Here is a 26,564-nt window from a genome sequence, read left to right as displayed (position 1 = left end):
TAACAAATTTCTATACGACAATTAAAGGTTTTTTATTAGAATCGGACGATATCATCAATGTTTGCGGATGGCCTGAAACAACAACGTATATATATCTCGTTGCTCGTCTGGGCTTAACGATCGCTATTCGAATAATTTCTGTTTTGTTAAAATTGTCACAAGCTAATATACGGTATGGGTCGAATATTTTATCTTCTCTTATTTGGTGCTAAATTGACATCACATTACTATTTATTTGTGGAAAACCTTTATTTCATATACGTTTCAGAGAAATACGTTTCAGTCGCCAGATTTTTTCTACATCTACATTCACGGGAAATAATGTCTTATAACTTTTTCGTATGTTGGTTTGGTCCTGAATCGATGTGACTGAGAAAGATTTAAACCACAATGCTAATCTTTACTCCACAAATTGTTCGTGGTGAAAAGTTCTTTTTGTTTTTAATGAACCTTGTTTGATTCGCGTCTGTATTTTGAATATATATAAAGAATTTTGTACAGCAATTAATGACGTGATATTTCAGTTTATCGAATTCGTCCTTCCGAAGCTAAGCTAAAATCCCTATGATACAATAGCATAACAACGCCTTCTACAAGATGATAATTAGAAAAGTGACAATCAGACTTTAACAAGCATATTGTCATTATGTGGTGCCATGATATATTTTGTAAATAATTGATAAAATTAATACAACTCTCGGGTTTATTTTGTTGATCTGCAAGTTTGGGTGCATTGTGTAAACCTAAAAATTTTGAGACAAGAAGCGTACTAAGTTGCACACGATGCTTCTCCAAGCTTCGGCGTTTCCTATTACATATTTTATACGTGCGTGGTCCCCAAACGGCATTACTTTAACATTTAACCCATTGGTTCTTAACTTTGTGTTGGAGCGGAATTCTAACGAAACATTCCAAAGGCTGGAGGAACCACTGCGCAGTAGTTGACCTTTTATTGTTTGAATTATATATACCATAAATAAGTATGAAAAAAAAAACTACCACTGGTAAAGCAAAATGATCGTGGTGTTGATGAAAGTGTTGTCGTGTCTAATATGTATTTGATTATATGCAAACAATATATATACATATTATATGTTGCGGAAGCGCAGGACCGTAGTGGCGGAACCCCGACAATCACTGTTTTACCCTGTGACCATCATGTTATTCAATTGACCTTTGTTCCGATTGAAAATATACCATGAGAACCAGGGCGACGCCCTGTTAAATTTTGCAATTAAAATATTGAATAACGAGGAATATCAACAGTTTTTAAGATTGAAATATATACAGTATATTGTATATTTGACATTACATTCTTGAATAATAAAATTTAAGTTGAACTCGGGCTCATAAGTTAATTATTTCTCTCGAAAAACATCATGTCAATTAAAAATGTAGCAGAAAGAAGAAGTGCTTTTGTTTTGATATCGAGGTCCATTGGAAAGCTGATGCCGAAATTTGTGGCATCGGTAAACAGCTCCTTTGCAATGCCAGAATATTGTCTTGCTAGTTGCCCAATAGACTGAGATTCATCAGCTGTCATCACTTCAAATGGAACATCTTGTGGGCAACAAGGTCCAGAACAGACGCAGCAGGGACCCTGAATGACCAGCACAGTTTCGTTTCGTTCGTTCTGGATTGCAAATCTTGGTTTCCATGAAGACCACAGTTGAATGATTCTTCCAATCGGAACTCCTGTTGGTGATTCTACAGGAACGATGAATGCGCAAGTTTCATCTTTAATGCACCAACAACAACCAATGCAGCATCTAAATTTACAGATAATTTATTGGAAACGAAGTGGATTTGTTGATCGTTGTGTGAAAAAAATTTACTGTTGTTTAGATGAAGAATCGCTCTTTTCAATTAGAGGACCAATCACTGACAAATTTTAGTTTACTCTCTGGGCACATTGTTTTACCGAAATTTTGTTAATTTTAATAAATGACGTCACTCCACGGACTTTTCGCATGATTGGTAATGAGAATCACGTAATACAAGACGCTTATGTCATAATTGTGACGACAATACTTTGTAACCAAGGTGGTTATGAATGTTCCCCCGACCCTTGAAAGATTCTCCAAATACTTTATCATTGCAAAATTTTCAATGCTGATTTTGAGGGTGTTTTGGAAAGTTGGTTCTTACGAATTGGCTCAAACATGTTCAAAACTATCATTTTTATTCGAAACACTAAACCACGTGCCGTTTATTGGTACTGATAGCTAATTTTAAGTTAGTCTATCGCAGTGTTGGTATCACATTTTGATCATAGTAACTAAAGGTCTTCGGAAGACCCAATGGCAATCAAGTTATTGGATTTGCAACTATTTTTTGAAAATAGAACGAATAGAAATATAACTAAAAACTGAAGAATAACGCGCGAAACTACCAAAAAGAGGCAATGTATACAACCACGCTTGGTTTTCTGTCTGAGCGAAAGGGGTGTCTGAGCGGCGGTATAAATTCTTATTGTTACGTCATTGTTAATTAACTCATTGCTGATTTGTAATTGTTAGGGAATTAACGAGGAAATCGATGCTAGGGGAGACAATCGGACACCTCGGCGTACCGTACACCTACTTGGGCATAGCCATCTCGCTGTAACGAAATGTATATACGGATCGTTCTGATACTTGACTGTTGTTGCTGAGCTAATTATCGATATGTTTCCCCATCTAATTCTTACTATTTTTTTTACAAACGAAAGGTCTATTTAATTCCTGTTGGCTACGAAAATTCAGCCAAAATTGGTTTCTCACCTAAATTGGCGATAAGCATGAATAACTTCCTTTCCCATATTGTCGACGATGTGCATTTGGAATCCTCTCATGCTTCCACAACATATTCTCATGCATAAATCAGATTCTTCGTAAGCAAAATAACACTGCTGACCGAGACTGTTTTTAATTGCAAATTTGTTCCTGGTTTCAATACCGGTAACTGCTTCAAACATCTCTACTTGCTGATGAATTAATATTTGATCTAGCTGAGCCAGATACTCCAGCCCTGGTGGAACTCCTTCTAATACTCGAGGTCTTTCCATCCATAGACCTTGTACCGTAGCACCAGGAATTTGCTGCACAGGATTACCATATTGAGTCGGTTGTTCTGTTTTCACTTGTTCTTCTGCGGCCTGGTTTTCATATTCCATATTTTTATCAATTTTAACTGAATCTATCTATAAAAAGGGCATTTTTATACAAAAAAAAAACGTGCGCAAGATCTCCGAATCTTTCAACTTAAAATCCTAACTTCAGTAAACTTGTCTTTAAGTTATAGATCATAAAAGAAGTTACTGTCAAACAATTGATTATCAGTTCATATTTAATGCACAATGTCAATGAGAATGTTTCTTGCTTCTTGGTCAATAGGCATTGGATATCACAATATTAACTTTAATTCTCATAATTTGAATTTTATCATTGATGTAATAAGATGGAAATTTTTTTTTATGAAGCCGTGGGGAAATGAAATTTCGGCATCAAGCGCACGCGCTAGATTTATAGGTTATCTTTTCGGAATGCTAACGCGACTTCCTCCATGAGCACCACAAAGTTCCTCTGACAACATGCCATTGCTAAGGCAGTCAAGTCCTTTAAAAAACCAAATTCCGCCCTTTGAAATCCACTTTAGTAACACATCCAATAAAACTTCAAACTGTTTATCTTGTCTGTCCCTGAACACACTTCTCATAATCAAGCCTCAACAATTGTCACCTGAAATAGAATAAAATGCACTTGCGTTTGTCATGTGAATTTTATGAAAACTCGTGAACAGTACCGTCATCAGTGCCTTTCAGCTTTAAAAAACAAGTGTTATTAACTGAAAACGTTGGTATTTGCTGGCGACAAGATGATAAAAATCCTATTAGCATGTGTTCCATATGAAAATTATTTGATTCCATTCCGTACCACAAACTTCAACATTCCAGGTTTGTCAAAATTACCGTTTTAGTTAAAATTTACAATACTACAGAAGACAATTGCCATTGTATTTGTGGTAAAATTACTGGATTTGTATAATGTATTGATGCAGCCTCTGGTTTATGTGTACTCTTTGTTTTTTTATGAGTACATGAGCAAATAGCTGGCACAATAAATTATCCTTACTGCGATAAGCGTGTTTGAAATTCTCTTTACGTACCAAAAACATATCACGCATCATATACACTGGTTAAATTAGTCAGCATCTACAAATATGACGTTATCCAAGATTCGAGTCGCGTGATGAATATATCAATATAGATTATAGAAGATATCAACACGACGCTATCATGCAGTGCTGGTGGAGTAACGTATAACTATAAACAGAACTCTCTACAGTCTACACTACAGGGTATTCGACAAGAATATGCGGAGAAGCCGCTCTATAGAAAAACTCTATAGTGTGGTATGTGTCACCGGTCTCACTTAATTTTCGTGTAAATAAACCTATCAACCAGATGATAATGGGTATGAATACAATGGTGTACGATATTTAGACCATAAATTAGATAGACCATAGCTGATAGAGTGGTCGATAATGTGGTACAAATAGGCGCTTTCTACAAGTTAATAATTGACAAATGTGAAGGATTTATGATATTTATACTAATCAGAGCCAAATCATGCCTTTCAAGGGCCCTAAGCACCTGAGACTTTGGTGACCACATTTACTATGGACCTTTATTACTGCAATTAAATTAAAACTTCTAGGAAGACAGAGTGATCATTGAATTATCTGATTTATATTTAAGTTTCCGAAACACAACTGAAAACTAACGAATAGGGTTCAAAAACGCGAAAACGAGATAATGTTTACGACCACGCTTAAAAATCTGTCTGAGTGAGAAAAGTGTCTGAGCGGATGCGAAAAGTGAGCATTGTTACGTCACTTATTGCATCTTGCTGATTGGCCAATGTCACGAAGTAAACAAGGAAGTCGATGCTCGGGGGAAAGGTCCATAAAAGCTAATGTCAAAATTATTTTGTGTACGCTACTTTTATTTTATTCGCGTAGGATGGGTTTTTAATGACTAAGGTCAATTACCGTATTTAACAGTAACACTGAGACTGTGACCGTACATTTGAACCCATACATTTGCACCCGTATATTCGCGGGTTCAATCTATATGAGGGTGCTAACATCCATGGGTTAGGGTTAGTACGGGTTCAAATAACCGTAAAAAAATATTTCCATAGGTGTAATAGTATACAAGTGCAATTGTCGTGGGTTCAAATGTAATGGAACCCACCGAGACACCATTGAAGATTTTTCCATAGAAATTTTCTTCGGTGCCCTCTTGGTGCCCAGGGCACGTGTGTATATTACGTAATGGTTGATCCAGCCCTGATACGAATACGTACATAGCTAAATTTCACCACGTTACTTGAATTCCGAACTATGACTTCTATATCCCAAGTTCAAAATAAGCGGTGGGTTTGATCCAGGAATGCTTGTGCATGTCTGATTCCCACAAATATTGCCAACCGTCCTTTATTTCAAAGGACAATCCTTTATCTGAGATTTTTGTCCTTGTCCTTTTTAAGATGATAATTGTCCTTTATTTTTTCCAATGTCGTTTTTCCCGATAGTTATAGTACTGTGTTTGATATTGTTTCGTTCTTAAATCGCCTCCGTTTATGTATTTGCAAGCTTTTAATTATTCTTTTTAATTTCGCTTCGGCACAGCTCAAATAGCCAAAGAAATACCAATTTTATTAACAATTTCAAATATTTTACATTAATTTTCCGAAGATGACAAGTGGCAACACTCCAAGATTTAAGTGAATTCTAGTTCAATAACTAGAATATAACTAGAATTTTAACTAGAATATAATTGGTCTCTAAGATTTTAGATTATTTCTCAACTCTGCGATAACGTATTCGGAAAAAAGATTTGACTTTGATGAAAATTCAACATTTGGAAAATAATCTCTTTTGGATAATCTTTCTCCAAAATATCAGACACTTGTAAAAATTGTAGAGCATTTGAAGCTAAAAGACAAACTTAATTTGAATATGTTCAACCTTCTTGATGAAGTTGCACTCATTCAAAAAAAATTTGATACGATTCAAAGCACTAAACTGTTCACAGAATGCAGCTTGATTTGGTCAATGTTAAATAAACATTAAATGAAAAATACATGAAGATTTTTTAATATATCTTTTTAGCTTGTATATAATTTGAATTTGTAGTTCATTGTTTTATATTGTTCTTTTCTGCAAGTTACAAAATAAATGATGACGGTAATCTATGTCCTTTATTGAGACTTTTCATAGTTGGCAACCCTACCCACAAACAAACAATTTCATTCTACGCCTCATTATTATAGATACAAGCAATCAGAACCAATACAACTTAACACAAGGTAATACAGTGAATTATATATAATTTTCAAAGTGAATTCTAAGCAACAAGGATTTTCAAAATGTCATATTTTGGCTGAAATAAAACAGCCATCTGAGCATTGCCATTGAAATAGATATACCGTGGCAACAAAACTTATACTAGGAAGCGAAATAAAAAAAAAAAAAAAAGAAGTCGATGCCACATCAAAGAAATATTAAGATGTTTTTTAAAAAAAATGTTGCGTATTTTACAGCATATTCTTGAACAAGAGAGCATTGTTCAAATATATGGACACGGAGTAGTAGCGGTTATACAGTCTTTCGCAATAGCCTACCGTACTCACAGTGTTCACGACTTCGCTCGATCGCTGCGCAAAGGCTGAATAGCAACGAGGGGCGCTATTTTTAAGTTTGATGACGTCATCGCTAACAAAAACGAATCTCGAGTGCACAGAAATTTTTAAAATGAATAAAAGTAATAACCTAAGAGCGAAAACTACAATCTTTACCCACTGAAAATTTCAAATCAATTGGTCTAGTTTCTAGTACTTGAAGAGAAAAGCGAGCAACAACATAACAAACAAAACGATCCATCTGTCCACTCCGTGTCCTAAGATACCTTGAATGAGTTATAGTCAAAAAACAATATTTTAATCAGAAATGTGGCAGAGAGCAGAAGTGCTTTTGTTTCAATATCAAGGTCCATTGGAAAGCTGATGGCAAAATTTGTTGCAACGGGGAATTCCTTTCCAATGCCAGCATATTGCCTGGCTATCTGCCAATAGACTGAGACTCATCAGCTGTCATCACTTTGAAGGGAACATCTTGTGGGCAACAAGGTCCGGAACAGATGCAACAGGGACTCCAAATGACCAACACAGTTTGATGAAGTTGGTTCTGGATTCCAAACTTTGATTTCCACGGAGACCACAGTTGAATGATTCTTCCGATCGGAACTCCTGGTGGTGATTCTACAGGTACTATGAACGCGCAAGTTTCAACTTCAATGCACCAACAACAACCAATGTCGGTTTTAAATTTACAGATAATTTTATTGGATAATTATTTGTGGATTGTACTTCAGCACATAGCCTTAATTTTTCTCACTCAAATTGATGATAAGCGCGAATGACTTCTTTGCCAGTATTATCAACAATATGCATCTGGAACTCTCTCTTGTTTCCACAACAGCAACCAGCGATGAAAGCAGATTCTTCGTGAGCAAAATAACATTGCTGGCCGAGACTGTTTTTGATGCACTTTATTTTCCCTTGCTCTATCAATTTAAACTGAGTATATTTATAAACTGTTTACACAAAAAACATTTTTTATGAATAGATTTAATTTAAATTGATTAGAGATATGAAAATCAGGCTTGCTTTTGCTTCAATATAAAGTTAATATATATATTAAATAAAATCACTGATATTGAGTCAAAATAATGTTGCCATCCGATTGAATTGGAATCCACTTTTTGTTTTGCTGCAAAATATATGAGTGAGAATTAGGCTACTCTTCTCAATCACGATATATCAATAAATTTTGCAAATATTATTCATTTTTCGTGTAAATAATTATCTTATTATATAATTGTCATACATAAGTACGTTACTTGCCGATGCTCTCCCTTCAGAATGCTGACGTTACTCCTCTCACAAACTCTCCCAAGCTGCTCTAACAATATGTCATCGATATGGCAGTCAAGCCCTTTATGAAACGAAATTTCAACTCTTGAAATTCACCTTAGTAACACGACCAATGGGACTTCAAACTGTTTATAAAACTTTTCTTATAATCAAGTCTCAACAGTAAAACAAAAGGACCACTTACGTTTGTCCTGGGATTTTATAACAACTCGTAAACAGTACCGTCATCCGTGATCTAAAAATAGCTGGTATTTGTTGGCGACAAGATAATGAAAATTCTATCAGTTTCATGTGTTCTGTATGAAAAATATATCGTTCCTTTTCGTACTACAATTTTCGATATTCAGGGCTCGCCAAAATAACCTTTCTGGTTAAAGTTTATAATGTTACAAGGGACAATTGCCATTGTATTTGTGGTAATATTACTAAATTCGTATAATTTGTTTAGTAAGCCTTTGGCGTACTGTCTGTTTTTCACGAGTACATGGGAAAATAGCTGGCAGAATTAGTTATCCTCCTTCCGGTAGGCGTGCTTGAAATTTCTTTACCTACTCACCCACGCACCTACTTACTTTACCTACCTACTGACTGAAAACATATCAGGCATCGCAAACTTGTTGCAGCGTTATATTTATACAGCTAAAACTGGTCAGCATTTACAAACCATAACGTTACCTAAGATTCAAATCACGTGATGCAGTAGTACCGTAGTATTATCTTATTCCGTTCCGTTTATATTTATCCAAAATTGGTATTAAAGCAACATGACGACGCTGCAACAAGGCGACCGTTAGGTCATCGAGTCAGGCTTTCAAAAAAATTACTAAAATTAACACCTACTCAACGAAGTAGTGCTACTTAGCAACACTGAGAATAATTTAAAACAGAACAAAAAATACGTAATTGAATATTATACAATGCTGAATGAATGATAAATACAGTTGTATATTGTATCTATCAATATATTTTCTAAAAGGTTTGCGAGAGAAGCATGCATAACTGCAGTCTTTTATTTTCTGTCTAATTTCATTCCAATTAACCGCACCTTGGACAGTATATACATTTGTAAAATCTGACCTTGGAACAAATAGGTTGTGTTGTGATGGTCGTGGATTAAGCTTATATTTTGAAAATACTTCAAAAATGTATTTGAGGAGCAGTTTTGTTTCGTTCGGTACATGAATTTTGCAACTTCATATCGATATAAATTTGAGAAGTTCAAATTCATAATAATACGGTGTTGTATGTACTTTCTAACTGCTGTTGAAATGGCTTTGTTTTGCAGTACACTAGGCGTTTTTCACATTATGTTTTGCCGCATAGCCCCATATTATTATTCTTTTATGTGGTGGTATGTATATGAATAACAAATCTGTAATAAATGAAACACATATGCTAGTTTTATGAAAGTAGTTCAATGTGAAAACTAAGTTCAAGTAACAATCAATTTAAAGTTCCAAGTAAGAAGCTGCTTTTACTTTTTTCAAGTTTATACCATCAAACTACAAATTAACACTCGCGTGTTCATTCCTAGAAATTACAATATAATTAATCTTTTCAGGATTCACAGTTAGCATGCTGGGGTGCATCCATTCGCTAGCCTTTGAGAACTCAGGATTGCAATAGGTTTCTAAATAGCGAATGAAAATTTTGTAAAACCTGTCATCAGCAAAGAATTGTTTCAAAATTTACTGAATTCATTTTTAAATTATGAATATCAAACAATATCGCACATGATGTCATTTGACATCTGTGTCCATGTATTGTGATATAAACAATGTCGTGGACAAAATTTTACTAGGAAGCGAAAAAAACATGGAAATCGATACCACATCGAAGAAATATTAAATTAATTTTACTTTTAAAATTAAAAATATTGCATAATTTTCAGCACATTCTTGAATAAGATATCTCAAATTTAAGATATATATATACATAAGAGTTAATCATTTTTCTCAAAAAACATCATGTCAATCAAGAATGTGGCAGAAAGAAGAAGTGCTTTTAACTTGATATCGAGGTCCATTGGAAAGCTGATACCAAAATTTGTGGCATCGGTAAACAACTCCTTTCCAATGCCAGCATATTGCCTGGCTATCTGCCCAACAGACTGAGACTCATCAGCTGTCATCACTTCAAATGGAACATCTTGTGGGCAACAAGGTCCAGAACAGATGCAGCAGGGACCCTGAATGACCAGCACAGTTTCGTTTCGTTCGTTCTGGATTGCAAATCTTGGTTTCCATGACGACCATAGTTGAATGATTCTTCCAATCGGAACTCCCGTTGGTGATTCTACAGGAACTATGAACGCGCAAATGTCACCTTTAATGCACCAACAACAACCAACGCAGCATCTAGATAAATAATTGGAAGTTATAAAAAAAATTGTTTTTTTTTCCTTTTCAACTAGTTCAACTCGTTGTCACATTTTTGGTAGTTGAACATTGAATTTTTTCCCAAGAAGGCGGTTATTTTTAAATATTTTCAATTATTTTCAGGGACACATTGTTTCAAGAAATCTTGATGATTATTAATAAATGACGTCATAACTCAGATTTTGCGCATGACTGATATGATGAATCATGTGATACACGAACCCTTACGTCAGGGGTCGGCAACCTTTTGTCGCTCGCGGGCCAAAATTAAAGGTTGCAAGTCATTGGCGGGCCGCACATATTTTTAGAAAGTCAAAAATCGAATGAATGACCGATGAATCACATTTTATCACACAGATCATTTTGATATTTGCGACCATTTGAATATTTTTTTGCGCCATTAAATCATTTGCACTTAGCATCAACTTTTCTGCATTTTGTTGCCATTTGTCTAAAGTATATTTAAATTATAGGCTCATTAAACGAGTAATTGTGAATTTTATACTTGTTAGATTATAATATAATTTAGTCTACGCGTAAATTCTTTTGCGTGAAGAATATAATCGACAAAACAGATATAATTTGTTACTATAATTCAGTGAAGCGTCGCGGGCCGGATTATATTGCTCCGCGGGCCGGATGCGGCCCGCGGGCCGTAGGTTGCCGACCCCTGCCTTACGTCTATCTGACGAAGATGTTCAACTATACGTTCCAAACAATTTCGCACATTTCCGACGTCCTGCTGTTTGCGCTCTTAGTGCAGCGAAAGTTTTGTCTTTTATGTCACAGTGAAAATATTATGAGGCAATAATACTCAAACACGAAAGCTAAAAATTGATATCTCACCTAAATTGACGATACAAATGAATAACTTCATTTCCCATATTGTCGGCGATATGCATTTGAAATCCTCTCTTGTTTCCACAACATAATCTCATGCATAAACCAGATTTTTCACGTGCAAAATAACATTGCTGACCAAGACTATTTTTGACTGCATATCTGTTTTCGGTTTCAAAGCCGGTAACTGCTTCCAACAACTCGACTTGCTGGTGAATTAATAATTGATCTAGCTGAGCCAGATACTCTAGCCCTGGGGGAACTCCTTCTAATGCTGGAGGTTTTTCCATCCAAAGACCAGGAGGAACGGCAGGAGTTTGCTGAGCGGGATTACCAGTCTGGTTTTCATTTTCCATTGCTCTATTAATTCATAAACTGTATCTATTTAAAACACATTTACATAAAAAGTATTTATATCCGAAAACAATTCATATATTCGCTCCCAACTAGGCCTCCCACATTTATCACATCTACTGGAAAACCAGGGAAGAGTTGAAGAGTTTTATGAAAACAAAATTATTTCTGTTCGGCGCAAAAAGTACGTGATGAAGTGGTGTTAGCATTAAACCCAATATCTCGAACCGTTTTGATTTGAAACACTGGTCTCAGTAGACTTGTATTTGAACTTTTTATCGGTGTTATAAATCATACCAAGAGAACGACCCTCAAATATATAGACACGAAGTCATAAACGGAGTAGTTTATCTAGGAAATTCAGAAACAAAGAAAAGTAATATCCATCGAGCGACAACAACAATCATACCCACTGAAAATTCCAAAGCACTCCCGTCCCGAATTAGGGAAAGAGTGATTATTTCATGACAACACGACGAAAAGAATGACTATCAGCTAGATTTACGTTCAATAAAAATAGTTCAGTGGTCTAAGATTAATCAAACTAAAACTATATTTAGATTTTTTTAGCTAAAAAATAGCCTAATCAATTTGTTTCAATTGAGAATAAATTTAGTTTTGGCACGAGGGTTATTGTTGTCCCCTTATTCTTTTGTAACACTGTAAATATTGTTTATGAAATGTAACTTTTTACTTCACTTCTACATGGCCCGCCAGTCTACGTTTTTTGGTCCTTGGTTCGAAAATCTTGCTCACCACTGAATTGTATACGAACAAAATTCGGTATATATTTTATATAATTTGGGATTCAAGTCAAAATATTATTGTGCAACTTCAGCCCTTTGAATATGTTAACGTTATCCACTAAGATCCTATTTACTTTAGAATCACACACAGTATAATGTCTCGTGGTCTAGCTCAAGCTCTCCCGCATTATTCAATAATTTCCATAATCTTCAAGAAATAACTTGTTAAACTTTGTTATTTTTTAAAGAATCTTACTTTCTAAATTGTAACGTATATGTATTCAAAATATCCTTGTTTCAAACTGCTGTTCTTGGCATCTCGGGGTTTTCAGAGTGATCTTCGTGCCTATAGAGTTTGTCGCAACAAATAATGACAATAGCCAGTGGTGAAAGTACCGTGACAACATTATTGAATTCGTGTCGTTCATTATGCAAGGTGTCACAATAAATGATGATCATTGCGGTAACGTAAATGTAGGGATGGAGTTTCCGAATGCATAACATTTTGCATCATGTCAATAGTTGAAAAATTTCCTGTGTGTATTCATTGTAATTATAGAACTGCATCATATCGAAAAATGCTTAACACAGAAATATATATTTTGCGTCCTTGCAAGTAAATGACTCAATCTGGTTAGAACAGTGGTGCCCAATCTTTCTCAATACCTTCCTCCTTTAGCCTATTCCGCGCATAGAAACTGAGTTTCAGTTATTTTTTTCAATCTTTAATGAATCCCTAGCTAGTTTTAAGCGCTCATCGCACTCTGACTTTCCTTTATTTTGAATGGTTTATTATGTGTTCATAAATATTTAAAACAATAATTCGAAATAACTAAACAATATTAGTGAAACGTGGCCAAATACAAACTAAAATCCCCCCCAAACACAAAAATTTCTTTCTGGGGAAAAATTCCTCTCCAGCTGGGAAACGCTGACAAACTACTGAGTTTAGGAAATAGAACCAATATATACATTACATTTATATTATTACAATTTGAAAGTTTCATTTGAAAAACTGAAGGATATTCATCACATGTTTCCATGAAACATATTACAATATATCACCTAAATAACAATGGTTGTTATAAGCATCTACGATACTATATATATACATATTAAAACAAGCTTCTCTTAATACGTCAAAGCGATAATATAAGGCAGTATAACGCAATGCTTCCTCAAATAAAATATTTAAGAACACTATTCGAGCTGTTGAAGAAGATTCAAGTGAAAAATACAAATAATTATGTTGGTACTATCATGTATATGACCTGGTTTTGAAATCATGCTGATATTAAATATTCATGCAATATTGAATAGGAAAATTATAATCTCAGAGAACGAGGGCAGAAAACATACCGATCAGGATGTGATTTGAAAGTCCAGTTTATTCAGCAAATATGCAACAAAATGGATAAGTTCAAATCCTGATTTTATTATCTGTATAACAATTGTATATATAGTGAGACGTGCCAAACTCTGTATGCTATGATTTTCAGTTTGAAGTATGGCCTTTGGGAAACTCCTGGTAAATAATATTCTTATTCGGCACGGTACAAAATCCACGTGCTGGTATATTCCGCATCGTTTGTTTTTTATTGGTGAGCACAATGGCCATATGTATACAAGGCCGTTACAAGATACATCATATAATTTAAAGGCTCAAAAATGTTTGAATACGATTAAACATTTATCATCTTGAGTTGTTTATTTTTTACTATGTTCATTGAATTTAATTCTGGAGCTCGAATCGATCACTATTGTCTACTCATGCAAGTATGTAAAATATAAAGATATCAAATGAAAAGGGTGAAATAATATATATATATATATGTTAGAAATCATCATAAATATGTATTTGTACAGTCATTTTTGTAATTTGAAAACGGTTGTCAATACATTTTAAATTGACGGTGTTTTAAGTTCATGTCATCGACGTATCTGAAAAAGATCACAAAGTTCATAACAATGTACGACACAAATGAACAATCTATAATAGGGGTAGAGTCTCTAGATGTTTTGACCGGTATAAGCAATGACAGTTGGCATACAATAAAATACTGTTAATTTTACAGTTTCGTTGTATGATTGTTGCGGTAATTTCAACCATCTACTTTGTTTGATTCCGCGCGTCTTCGTATATACTTGAAGGCGATAAGTGGTAACACTCGACTCTATGGCCTATGCTGAGAAATTCAACCATAGGGGACTATTAGCCAGATTCTAAAAGAGCTACATTGTGCTGATAATTTATGCTTTATAACCTTATAGTATTTGGTAGAAAATTAGATATTCGGGGTTGTACACTAGTAATATAAAGCAAGGAAAGGTTTCTTGTGGGTGACAAAAATTGCCATTTAATATATGTGGAATAGAAAGTGGATCGTATCCAGGGTAATGCCCAACTATAAATTTACTAATTACCATCAATGTAGCTAATTTTTAATTGTTAATCGTTATATCGTATATTTGCGACATCGAAATATTTCAACCAATATGGATAAAGAGGTAAAACATCTATAGGTGGGGTGGAACGAACTTAGGATAGCTTCAAATGGTAAATAAGTTTGCAGGTACTAAGTATTCTAATTAAGTCCGTTGGTTTAGTAGATTTAGATTTAGTTAAAATGTCTATTCAATGCTCTGAGTTTGCTTTCTAATCGCAAACGATAAATTTGATCAAAGTGCTTGTCGCGTTGATGTCGCATGACCAACTAACTAACTGTTCGACAACGTTAAATTATACTTTTGAAAAATGTTTGTTAATACAATCAAAACGATTCCAGTCCGACACACGACTTCAAATACAGTACGACAGTAGGATTTCAATAGTTTTTTTGTTAATGTAGAGTATTCTGGCAACCGGAATAACAGTGATCGCTCGCAATTTCGCCCCAGAATAAGTTTCCTCGCCTCCAAATACCTGTATCGTTACTCCCACTGACCGACTTTTGAAACCCATTCATATATACAATCGCAACAAATTTTACCTGGACATGGCGCTATTAATCATTGGATGTCGTGTTGATGAATTTGGCACCAGGCTTGGTGGATCCGTCATCGATGTTCCCCAGTTTTCAGATCCAATCCTTTCTGGTCTTCCTTGCGACGGCAACATTTCTCTTAACGTCGACCAATCCTCGCACCTTGTTATTCTATATGATGGATAAATACATTTTTCTTCATTCGCTCTGTTTATCTCTCTTAGAGATCTTTGATGTGGAGGAAGCTAAAAAACAAAATGTGGCGTTCAACTAATTAATTATTTTATTAGATTTGAATAACAAAGCAAAAGTTTTTTTCTCCGAATAAATAAATGCATATCTCACTCCTAGGTCAGCCAAATGATCTATATCATTTTTAAAAGATTTACTCTAAGCGGTGACGCGCATTCACTCAGAAGTAAAGAATCGTCTCTGATCGAAGTGTCGGAGGAGCCAAAAACTACTCAAACTATTTCGATCTATGACGGCTCTTTTTGCGGCAGCGCGCGAAACGAGCAGTTTAAGTCCATCCAATCAGAAAAATTTTCCTGAAATATATAAATTGGATTCACCGGCACAAGAAAGTTATGCATTCGCGCTTTGCTTTCTACCCTTATGTAAACAGTAATTCTGACTGTCTCCAGAAACAATAGGTAATGGAATAAGAGTTATAGCTTTTCCATAACCGAACAGCTATTTGAAATGCGGAAGGATGTATTTCTATCGAAGATTATTTTGAATTTATATTTTCTTATTTTCTTACCAATTTAAATTTAACAAGCTATCGTTGTTGAGACAAACTGATACAGTAGTATAGTTGATAACGGAAACCAGAAATAACATAATTGATAAATATCTAGTCCACCATATATATGTCAAAATGTTGCTCAAAAACTTTTTTCGCTAATAAAATTGTCAAAACACATCAGTAATTTTCAATCATATGTTCTGAAGTGCAGAGTCTCAATGGTTGAATGTACGTTTCGTAAATTCTTACCCACTCTGGTGACAAATCTTTCACAGATCCTTCCTTGATGATTGGTTTATGTCGAGGTGCTGGTGCCGTACTTCGCATATCCGTTGGGTCGTGCGACTTTGATACCCATACTGTTTCAAGCGATGGCGGTTTCTTTGGACCGTTGCTGAACTTATATTTATAATCTCCAAAAATACCTATTGCGCTCATTTTATTACGGTTTTCAAAGTATCTGTGCAACAATGTGATAATTGTTAAAAAAACAGTGCAAAGTTTTGTGTCTGCCGAAAACTTTACGAGTAGATAACACAACAAAAACATTTTAATACCTACTGAACCTATCGACGTTTACACGATATTTGATCTATAGAATTGGGTAGATAAACGAGGCCACGTTTTGGGCTCTGAACTCTAGGCCAGAACTGTGAGATTTATTCATATAAAGACATGAAGTGTGAAGGAGAACTAAAACAAGTCAATTGGTCTTTGCAGAATCGTAATGTGTTTTGCGAAAATGGTGACCTACAATCATAATTTTTTTTATTCTTTTATGCAACATCTATTCTCACACATTCGTTTATTTTTTATTATATTCAGCATATTAACATGTCTTGATTACGCAAAAAGGAGACTTATGGTTGATCTTTCTAAGCGCTTGGAGCATGCTGGTTACATAATTATCTGCTAAAGCAACCCTACGTGGTTTAGCTTTCATATTTCAATTGAAAGGCAGTAGTTTGTCCTTGCCTGTGTCATTGGAGAGACGTGAAAAATCTTGTCTTGCTCGTCTATATTGTTGAATGTATCGATTGTTCAAACCATTAATTATCATTTGCCATCTTTCCTTCATATGACAATACTCGTTTTTCATATTTCTGTTGCAGCAAAAATATTTCTAGTTTCTACGAGCGATTCCACTTCTATATCAGAACATTTGAACCTAATAGTTTGCGAGACTCTAAAGTTTTTAATTTCCTCATATCGATTACCTCACGCTTCCATAGAATGAAGTATCGCGCTCTCTCCATTGTTAGAAATAGTTTTGAAACACGCTTTATTGGGGAATTCATAATACTACACAGCATTTATAAGTTATTCGCATTTTTGGAAGAATTTATGAAGTTGAAAATTGTTGATAAACGAAACGCGCCTTTGGGTTACGTTTCGTTTTCATTTCACTTTTATTTAAACCAATTCGGATAACGATTCGCTAACAGTAATCGCGATCAATTCACTAGAAAATCCTATTTAATTTCGCAAATGCTTTTCGTATATTGTCGTTTGAGAACTTTAATGGTTTACTGAGGCTATTGTGGGTTTAGGATTTAAACAAGCGAGTGTATTGTCTACGCGGGTAATGGTGGAATACAATAGGGCGTCTGTCCTCTGACAAACGTGTACAAAAAATATTTAATTTTTCTGTAGCTGCCCACGGGTGGTCGCAAAATATGAGAATAAAACATTTCAATGAAGTAGGCATCCCCACATGATTATGCGCATTCTAATTTTTGAAAAATAAATTTGTTGCTATTTTGTAAACTAATAGCCGAGCATGGTACGTAATATGATTGACAATCCATTCTAAGAGTTGTGACTGTTGGTCATTTTCAAATTTTCATAATAAAGCGGTGCTGTACATTCACATTATTCTTGGATGTTGATTCTTGGGTCGATTGCAATTGCAATTGCAATTGCAATTACCTGGCGTTTTTTACTCATCACGTTGCACAACATTTATCACACAATTATCACCGACGTAATCTGGACTTGAATGCGCATCGTAAACTACAAGACAAGAATACGAATAATAGATCCTTAGTTCATAGTGTCCACTAATATTAATAATTTAATCTCCGGAACAAAAAACGAAAGTATTTTTATTATGCCATGCAAACTGTGAAACGCAATAAACTTTACGTTTTTTTTTGTCATCAAATTAAACACAGTACACCCGTGAGATTTACCCGTGTCCAGAATTTAATATAGTTCTTAATTTATCACATATTGTTGACTTTATAAGTGATTAATCAAGTATATTGGGTAAGTGGTCCTTCATATCTAGGGAAACCCTCGTGCTCGTTGGTGGTTGCGTTGGTAAGAGCAATTCGGTTCTAGGCCTAAAAAATGTGGTTATATGTAACCGACGCTTGTGTTTTTTCATTTAAATAATTACAAACTTCAACTTAGTTTTCTTGAGTAAATTTAATCCATGGTGCGCAACAATGTAGACGGTTATAAATTACTTGAATGAAAGACTGGCATATGCTGTAATTTAAAGCATTTGATATGAGTTCAAAAGTTAAAGTATGTGTTCATGGACTGACAAAATTATCAAATTCTTTAGATAAATATTGTTCGTATACTTTAAAAAATCATAAAAATGCTAGGAACCTCATTTTTAAAAGGCAAGCAAGAAAATAAGTCCCGAATTATAGTTTGGTTCAATTTAGTGTTCATATCCCGAGTCTATCGCCTCATGTACGTAGGTATAATGCATTACGTAAACTATGTAAAATGGGGCAAATACAGCTCTATTAATTTCATAACCTACGACGGTGCTGTCTCAGGGACGTGTAGAAATGTGAAACGCCAGAAAAATTTCAAGCGTGGTTGTCTAAAATAATTTCATAGAAGGGCCATGTTTAGTCAAACTAATTATTCTCAATGTCCTTTATGGTTCTGTGAACGTGAGTTAATAATACTATCTTTATTGTGAACTATATCTCATGTTTTTTTATTGTGTATCTACCTTATCAAAACTATTGAATCCATGTTGGTGCCATTTATGATCCATTACCATACGAGGTAATCTAACGACGGTCCATCCTCGGCTCAACTGAATCATTCAACCCTTTCTGAGCCTATTGTCATCAAATCGCATTTACTTTTGTTGATGTGTATCTGATTTCCTGGGCTTAGGAGGAAATTCATTTGTTGTCTTGCGTTTGATATCACGTGAACAATGTTCCCGCCTTTGTCAATCGGGTTACCGCTGACAACAATATCTTCACTGCTTTGTAAAATCGTGTAAGAGGATTTTAGACATCTTCTGGAAGAAGAGTACACATGTGAAAACATTTAACAATATTGATAACATCGTTTTTTAATGCATTTAATTCAATTTTAGGTTTTGGTATAAACAGAAAGTAATGTTTTAGATGTTTTGTACATAAACATGGCTAAACTAAATAAAGAAGCAGTGGGACAATATAACTTTGTAGTTGCTGATGACACTTTAAAAGGAAGAAAGTGAGTTATTTTTTTTTATTATAGTTTCGAAGTAAAAATTTGGTTTGAATATAACTCGGTTTAACATGGGAAAGACAAATTCGCTGGTTTGTAGTAACGTGCCTTCGTACAGTTGTTACCTTTTCTGATACTTCCCAAGATCTAGAAAAAAAATTTGCTTAAAATGATTGCTTTAACACATTTAAAATTCTTGGTATAAATTTGTTTTGTTTATGAAATCCGAGGATTTGGTGCTTTCTTGTACAAACTGATTAATTTTCGATTATTTATTAGGGGTACTGAGTGCGTGAGGTTTCGAGTTTGAGTCTCGGATAATTCGTTACCAAAAATCCATTCAAGCAAACTAATTAATGATGTATATTATTAGATAGACCAGGGCTTCCCAAACTTTCAAGCTCGCGACCCCTTCCTATATATGGAAATGTGTCGCGATCCCTGTTAAGTTGGTTGGCATCGTTATGCAAGCCTCTTATCCGATCGCGAGATTAATGTTTTGCACTAGTTTTAATAATTGTGTTTCGAATCAAAAGTCTAAAATATTGCATTATGTGGAATTGGTGTACTCTTTGCGACCCCTCAGATTTGTTGCACGCCCCCCAGTTTGAGAAGACCTGGTTTAGACTATTTCGACGATAAATTGGAATATTGGACATAAGATAGAAATGTAACATCGTCCAATTTTACTTTCAGTGCCTTTAAGCCATCTCATGATGACGTGAATAAAGATGCAAGCGTCGAACTCGTTGTGAAACATCCAAAACACCTTCAACTTGTGAAAGTCAGTTTATACTACTTTTTTCTAGTAGAATGATAGTCATTTATCAATAGCAAAACACTTTTACTCATAGGCATATTGAACGTTATTCTAAGACGCAAACTATACCACGGTGCTACAAGGATTTGTTGAAATTATTCTAAATGGTCATTTTGATTTAGATAATTAAAATTTTGTGGCAGAAATATATTTTTCTTATACCATAAATTGTTAATAGGTATCGATTTTGGTATAAGGTATAGTTAAAAAGTGATGCGAAAACGTTATAGTGTCAAGACTCGATAATCATAAATTCTGTTAGTAAAATTTTCAGTGATCGATGTTACGTAGTTCTCAAATTTTTTTTTTTTTGAGAAGTTTTGGGATCGTGCATGGTCATTAAACATGCATGCATGGTCAGATTTATCATTAAACACGGAATGGACCTATGAATCGTTTCGTTAATATGTTGTTGTTGATCATCTCGTTGGTAATTTTTTCTTTTTGTGGGAAAAGATTGTATTTTTCGCTTCGCTTTTCAAAAGGCTACAACTTTTGTTTATTTCACAAATTTCTGTGGGCTCTGAGGGATTCGTTTGTAATGTGCGATGACGTCATCTAATTTAAAAAAATGCGCTCTTTGTGGCGGTTCCGCTATAGGCCTATACCCGTACTAATCCGTGTCTATATATTTGAGCATCGCTCTCTTGTTATTTTTTCAGTTGGAACCTCCAAAATTATTTGAAACGAATTATCACTCCGATTTCCGACCGCCACCAAAAGAAAATTTAATCTATCACACAATTGATGAATCTAAGAAGTACTCGATATACAATCAAAGACAGAAGTTACGAAGTAAGTGACGCAGTTTCTAATTTATAACGACTCTATCTCATTGAATACAGTTTCCAAACATATGTCAGAATTAATACATTAAAAAATTATCGGAAGGCAAAAATCTCACATGGCAGATGATTTTTCTCGCTTATTTGTTGACAAAGATGCTTGGCTATTACGGCCACTCCTAATTAGGCTATTTGAGCTCATTAATGGCAGTCACCATTTGTCTCTCTCATTGGAAATTAAGGTGCTCCAACTGGACCGCCTGCTCGTGGTAAGAAAATCGTTTCCAAATCGAGGGAATTCAACGATTTTGTAACAAACAAAAATCGAGTTTTGAAAAGTTTGATCGATAAATCTAAAGGGGACGGCTCCATACGACAACCTTTTCCTGCGAGAGCAAGAACTGCGGAACCGGCAGTGGCGAAAGAAAGTGGAATAACCAGAGAACAAGAAAGAAAAACTGCTGACGTAAGTGAATGACGTAACTTGGAAGAATACTCCGTCAGTGTAAATGACGTAAGATAAAATACACAGCCTTATATCGAAAGTACGTCAAAAGTAGAACATATGCCTCAAGCTCGTCAATTTGTTCTTTATAACAGATACAATCATCAAAGTAAATTCCAATCTGCCTCACTAAAATTCAGAAGCCAACATATCTAAATGGCACTGAAGTAATGTGCCATTTTAATTTACAACTCTTATTGTTGCCATTAGTTTCAAAGAGCGATTGTGCAAGGCCAACCTGATTGGAAACATAAAGAACCGAAGAGTTACGATGTTTTGAATCCTGAAAAACCGAATCAACTTCGAGAAACAAACCCGTACGGTGCCAGGATGGAAAATATGCAAGTCAGTTTTGTGCCTATACCTTTTTCCAGCGGTTCACAAAAATAAACGCTAAAATGAGAAAACAGTCTCCTAAACTGGACTTGCCATAAACTAAATCAGTGTTTCCCAACCTATGGGTAGCGACCCGAAGCTGGGTCGCCTGAAATTTTGGGCCGCTTGTTTTTTCAACAAAAACCTGGAGATTATGGATTTTATTTTCTATTAAATTTCATTGTTTCTATTGTATTTGTCATTAAAGTGTTGCCCAATATCTGTATATCTGGTAAGTATTACAGCGTAAAAACTTGGGAGCATCTATTTTGCGTATAAGAAAAGCTACACCATGATTTTTCGAAAATCGCAAACAAATAATAATGTTGAAATAATGAAATAAATAATAAGATAATAAATGTTAGATATATATACATATATAAATGATTGTTTTTTTTATTAGTAATTTAATTTTACGTTCATAGAAGCAATAAACGTTTTTAGTATTTGGCCATATTGTTGGGTCGCGAGATGTTACAAACTTTTTTCTTTTTTTTTCACAAAATTTGGGTCGTTTGAAAAAAGGTTGGGCTTCGGAACCCCTTGTTGACTAAAGTATATATTAACAGAATGTATGCGAGATATCAACCGGCATTTACGATTGTAATATCTCGTCTAATAATATAATTGTATGTGTCCTGCCACAAACCCTCAATTTTTATTCGGCTTTTATTTTTAACAGGAATCAGTGGCTCAGAGGTACATGGAAGACGAAGACTATTCCACGCGCAGTAATACTTCAATGTCTATATTGAGTGACAGACTATTCGGTAAGACTAGTCGGTAAGGTTCGGTATAGGCTTACCTAAATCGTTTTGCTATCATGTTGTTGTTATGAAAAAAACGCTTTTCTCTTCAACTACTGGACCAATTGCTTTATAAATTCAGTGGTTAAAGCTTGTTGTTGTCGCTAGAAGGCTTTTAATTATTTAAAGGAAAAACTGTGGGCTCTGTGGTATTCGTTTTTCACTTCGAAATTTGTGTGATGACGTCCTCAAAATTAAAAATTGCGCTCCGTGCCGTCGTTCCGTGATCACATCTTGGTGATCTGGTTGTCACACTGTAAAAGATTTGATATCACTCCGTTTTGGTCCACTTGTCCATATACTTGTGCATTGTTCTCTTTAATTGAAAAGTATCGTCAATATGATTACAACTACTCGCATGCAATGTGAGTTTCTGCAAAATTTCATAAAAACCGACGAATGATTTTCATTCATGAAAACGTAAAATCAATTGTAATGTTGTGCCATATAACCAAGTTAAATCGCGCGTTTCAAACTTTCATAATTCATGAAATTGAAAACAATTCCAGTTGATAGCCGTCCACAGACAATGCAAAGTGCTAGAACATCTCGGCTGAGTGGGAAGGCATCGGCGATTGAAAGGGCATCGAATACCGATCCGATTGAACTGATGAATCCATTGACAACAATACAAGAGGAGGATGAAGATGGTGACGTCATAGCAACAAGACGGTCTCAATCGAAGTTTGATACTTATTATTAACTGTACCTGTAATAGCGCTTGTCGCATAGTTCGTTTCAGCATTGCCACCCCCTATCATTTAACTCAGTGGTTCCTAGCCTTTTTCATTAAATTCCTTTTCTGAAACTCTTTATTTTCCTCTCACTATGCATTAAACTACTCTACTCATTCAATCTTTAATGGTTACTTATCTAGTGTTATGCACAAATCGCATTCTAGCCCCTGTACAATTTAAGTAGTTTATAGTGCGTGCAGTATATAAGTACTATTGTAATAATAAAGCAGTATTATTACAGCAAATACAAGGCAAAATACCACCCTTGAACAGAATTCCCCCGAAACGTGGACTTAACCCTATGCAAAAAAAAAACTTAATTGAAGTTTTCGCCGGATTGAAACCACGTCGTTGACGATTTTAGATTGGAGTAACATGTAGTTGGTTATATATAGATAAATATATAATTATATAGATTTAATATAGAATTTATTTTTATTCAGAATATTGCCTCGCTCACTTCATTCTGCTCCAGATCACATGAGCGTTCAAGGAAGATCTAGGGTATTGAATAGGAAGGTATGTCTATCGCTATATTTTGAAGCCAATTATTCGGGGTAACTTCACTAAATTTATTTCGCTAAAACCTGGACACAGGTTGGCATTTTGAAAACTGGTTTGGCAGATCCAATCTCCTTGTCCGACATATTTAAAAAACATGAATGGCGGTGAATAAATCATTTTCACGGTTCCAAATAGTTTAGTGCTTTACGACAATAAGAATCATATTTTGTTTTGTAAGCATTTTGAATAGTCTCATTGAAACGCATAAGAGAAGTTTTATCGCTCTCACACTACCACCACAACACACAAAACAAACAGCAGGTAATGCATTTGTATTAGACCAGATGCCATTAGAAATAATCCTAGTGTATTTAAGGTCTCCAATTCGTAAATATGTTTATGCAATTAGATAAAAAAATTTGAAGCAAAATTTTTACTAGGTTTTGACCACCATTTAATGACCTGGTTTTAACGATTATACAGTCAATACTCATGAAAATTTATTTTATTCCTAATATTTTCCTATTCTATTTAGCCAAAGAACAAGCCCGTAAATTTATATGTCAAAAAGGTTCCGGATAAAAGGTTTTACAGACCGTCGAAAATTCGCCAAACTCCAAACGAAATGAACCAATATAAGAAAATGCGAAACCGAACATTTTTTAAACCATTGGAACAAGCTATTCCAGAAAAAGATTTCACCGATCATGAAACTAAGTATCAACCGGAAAGGCAACTTCTGCAGGTGAATTTTTATGTAACGTCAAACTGAAGTTTTTCTATCAATGTGGCTCGCTGTCATTAAACAAAATTACCGAAAGCTTACTCATTTCTTTCTTTTATAATTACATGTCATTTGAACGTTCTTACTCTAATCAATATATATAGCTTAAATCTTAGAATGGTATTGGTTCTTAAAATAATGTTTATACTGGGTTTTGGTCATGTCGGGAGCTCATGAAATGTTCTTCTGGCAGGAACATATAATTTACAGGACTGATAATAACGCAGTGATCTCCTTTTTCTGAATACTCAACAATGAAAAGACATTTGAAATGTTTTATTGATTATTACAGGATGCAAGATGGAAGATTAGACAAGATCTAAAAGATGTGAGAACAAAAAACATCAATAGTTTAGTTGACAGGTTTGCCCAAAGAGCGCAATTGAAAAATGAAGAAAATAGAGGAAGGCTTGGACTTCCGACATACGCAGGTTAGCTCTTTAGCCCCAAAGTTATTTTTACCATAACCTCTCAAGCAAGCAAAAATTACGCTTACGCTCGCCAACATTATGAATTTAGTGCTAACAGTACAATAAATGCACTCGCAAATGTGTGTACTGCAAAAATTTAGGAGCAATTTTGTGCAAAGCGTGCGCCAAGAGGCCCGAATTTTACATTTGCGCATATATATATATATACTATCGCGGTGTTTTATAACGCAGTTCGCAGTTTTTCGTCATCGCCCGCCACCAAATTAATTCATTCATATACAGGAAGAGATCCAGTCAGCATCTACAAACTTCGAGACACTATACCGAAGGGAAATCAGCCCCAAACAGATATCAATGTCACCCTTCCGGTTCGAAGAAGAATAACTCCGTCCATTGGATCAGTACAGAGGGCACGAAACTTGAGCACTTATGCAAACGTTTGGAATCAACCGTCCGCCCCGCCGAATTGGGGACCACAAAAAGTTGATCATGGATTATTTTTACCCCCAATGGCAGTAAATACTTGAATAGAATGCAATTTTTGCATGCCACGATATTTTCACTGCTATACGATTGAATGAATTTTCACGTCGAATTTATTTTTATTCATTTCTTATGGAAATTGATTTAAGGGGTTCACAGGGCAGTGTTTTTCAACAATTTCCAGCGCCCCTCTTGCCGGTCCGCGAGGAAATTTGTTGTTTTGTCGTTTTTCTGCCCGTGCAATCGCTTGGTAATCGAAATGACGAAGTTACGTTGCTTTATTGGACGTTTTGTCTCCCGTCATGAAATTGGTTATTTGGTAAGTAAGGTATTCATTGCTGACGAGAAATCACACTTTTCAGGTTTCTATTCGCCGCAAAAAAATTTGGTTAATTTTCGCAAGTGTCTAGAATTTACACATATATACAAGTTTAGGCCCAAATCGCTCTCGCATTAAAGTAAACTCACAATGTTACATGGGTATTTCAAAATCAACAAATCATGAGACATATGGAGCAAAATTTTGAAGCGTGTTGTATTTCCTTTCCAATTTCCTCCCACTGTAGTTCAGCATCGAAGTACTTTTTAACAAATAAATATAATTAATATATATAAATAATACAAATAAATTAATTTTATAAATATAATATACTCAATTATTTATTATATTATAAATATACTTATATTATTTAAAATTTATGCACTCAATAAATACTGGATGAAATTTGGATGTCAATAGGAAAAAAATTGTTAAATTATTTAACCCAAAATTTTCAATCCAGACGCTCGTTTAATAGCAAGAAAACTAGGTACTCCCGTAGTATGTTTACCAGA

At 34.8% G+C, this 26,564-nt stretch overlaps 4 protein-coding genes across 5 annotated transcripts; 1 reads left to right on the top strand and 3 right to left on the bottom strand.

The window, feature by feature from the left end:
• Positions 1-1,033: 1,033 nt before the first annotated feature.
• Positions 1,034-3,701, bottom strand: LOC120346048 (phospholipid scramblase 2-like). The gene is made up of 2 exons (XM_039415682.2): positions 2,763-3,701; positions 1,034-1,769 (listed from the first exon to the last, which is right to left on the bottom strand). Exons 1-2 carry the CDS (start codon positions 3,152-3,154, stop codon positions 1,355-1,357), a joined length of 807 nt encoding a protein of 268 aa, XP_039271616.2. The 5' UTR covers positions 3,155-3,701; the 3' UTR covers positions 1,034-1,354.
• A 4,914-nt stretch (positions 3,702-8,615) lies between these two features.
• Positions 8,616-11,574, bottom strand: LOC120346372 (phospholipid scramblase 1-like). The gene is made up of 2 exons (XM_039416088.2): positions 11,204-11,574; positions 8,616-10,336 (listed from the first exon to the last, which is right to left on the bottom strand). The coding sequence occupies exons 1-2, from the start codon at positions 11,551-11,553 to the stop codon at positions 9,922-9,924; spliced, it is 765 nt and encodes a 254-aa protein (XP_039272022.2). The 5' UTR covers positions 11,554-11,574; the 3' UTR covers positions 8,616-9,921.
• A 1,692-nt stretch (positions 11,575-13,266) lies between these two features.
• On the bottom strand, positions 13,267-16,485 carry LOC120346316 (uncharacterized). Its single transcript, XM_039416025.2, has 3 exons — positions 16,279-16,485; positions 15,288-15,526; positions 13,267-14,238 (listed from the first exon to the last, which is right to left on the bottom strand). Exons 1-3 carry the CDS (start codon positions 16,465-16,467, stop codon positions 14,190-14,192), a joined length of 477 nt encoding a protein of 158 aa, XP_039271959.2. The 5' UTR covers positions 16,468-16,485; the 3' UTR covers positions 13,267-14,189.
• Positions 16,486-19,373: 2,888 nt separating this feature from the next.
• LOC120345686 (uncharacterized) lies at positions 19,374-26,316 on the top strand. Of its 2 annotated transcripts, none has more exons than XM_078115387.1 (11): positions 19,374-19,506; positions 20,197-20,278; positions 20,983-21,115; positions 21,348-21,571; positions 21,821-21,955; positions 22,668-22,755; positions 23,301-23,475; positions 23,972-24,047; positions 24,568-24,777; positions 25,109-25,247; positions 25,530-26,316. In XM_078115387.1, the coding sequence occupies exons 1-11, from the start codon at positions 19,433-19,435 to the stop codon at positions 25,772-25,774; spliced, it is 1,581 nt and encodes a 526-aa protein (XP_077971513.1). In that variant the 5' UTR covers positions 19,374-19,432; the 3' UTR covers positions 25,775-26,316. The 2 variants fall into 2 exon arrangements, with proteins under 2 accessions (XP_077971513.1, XP_077971512.1); XM_078115386.1 differs by having other exon boundaries at positions 20,197-20,284.
• Positions 26,317-26,564: the final 248 nt, after the last annotated feature.

Source organism: Styela clava, chromosome 8, assembly GCF_964204865.1.
Source record: "Styela clava chromosome 8, kaStyClav1.hap1.2, whole genome shotgun sequence".
Classification (NCBI taxonomy): Eukaryota; Metazoa; Chordata; class Ascidiacea; order Stolidobranchia; family Styelidae; genus Styela; species Styela clava.
The sequence above is the reverse complement of the archived record's forward strand: the minus strand, read 5'-3'. Positions and strand labels throughout refer to the sequence as shown.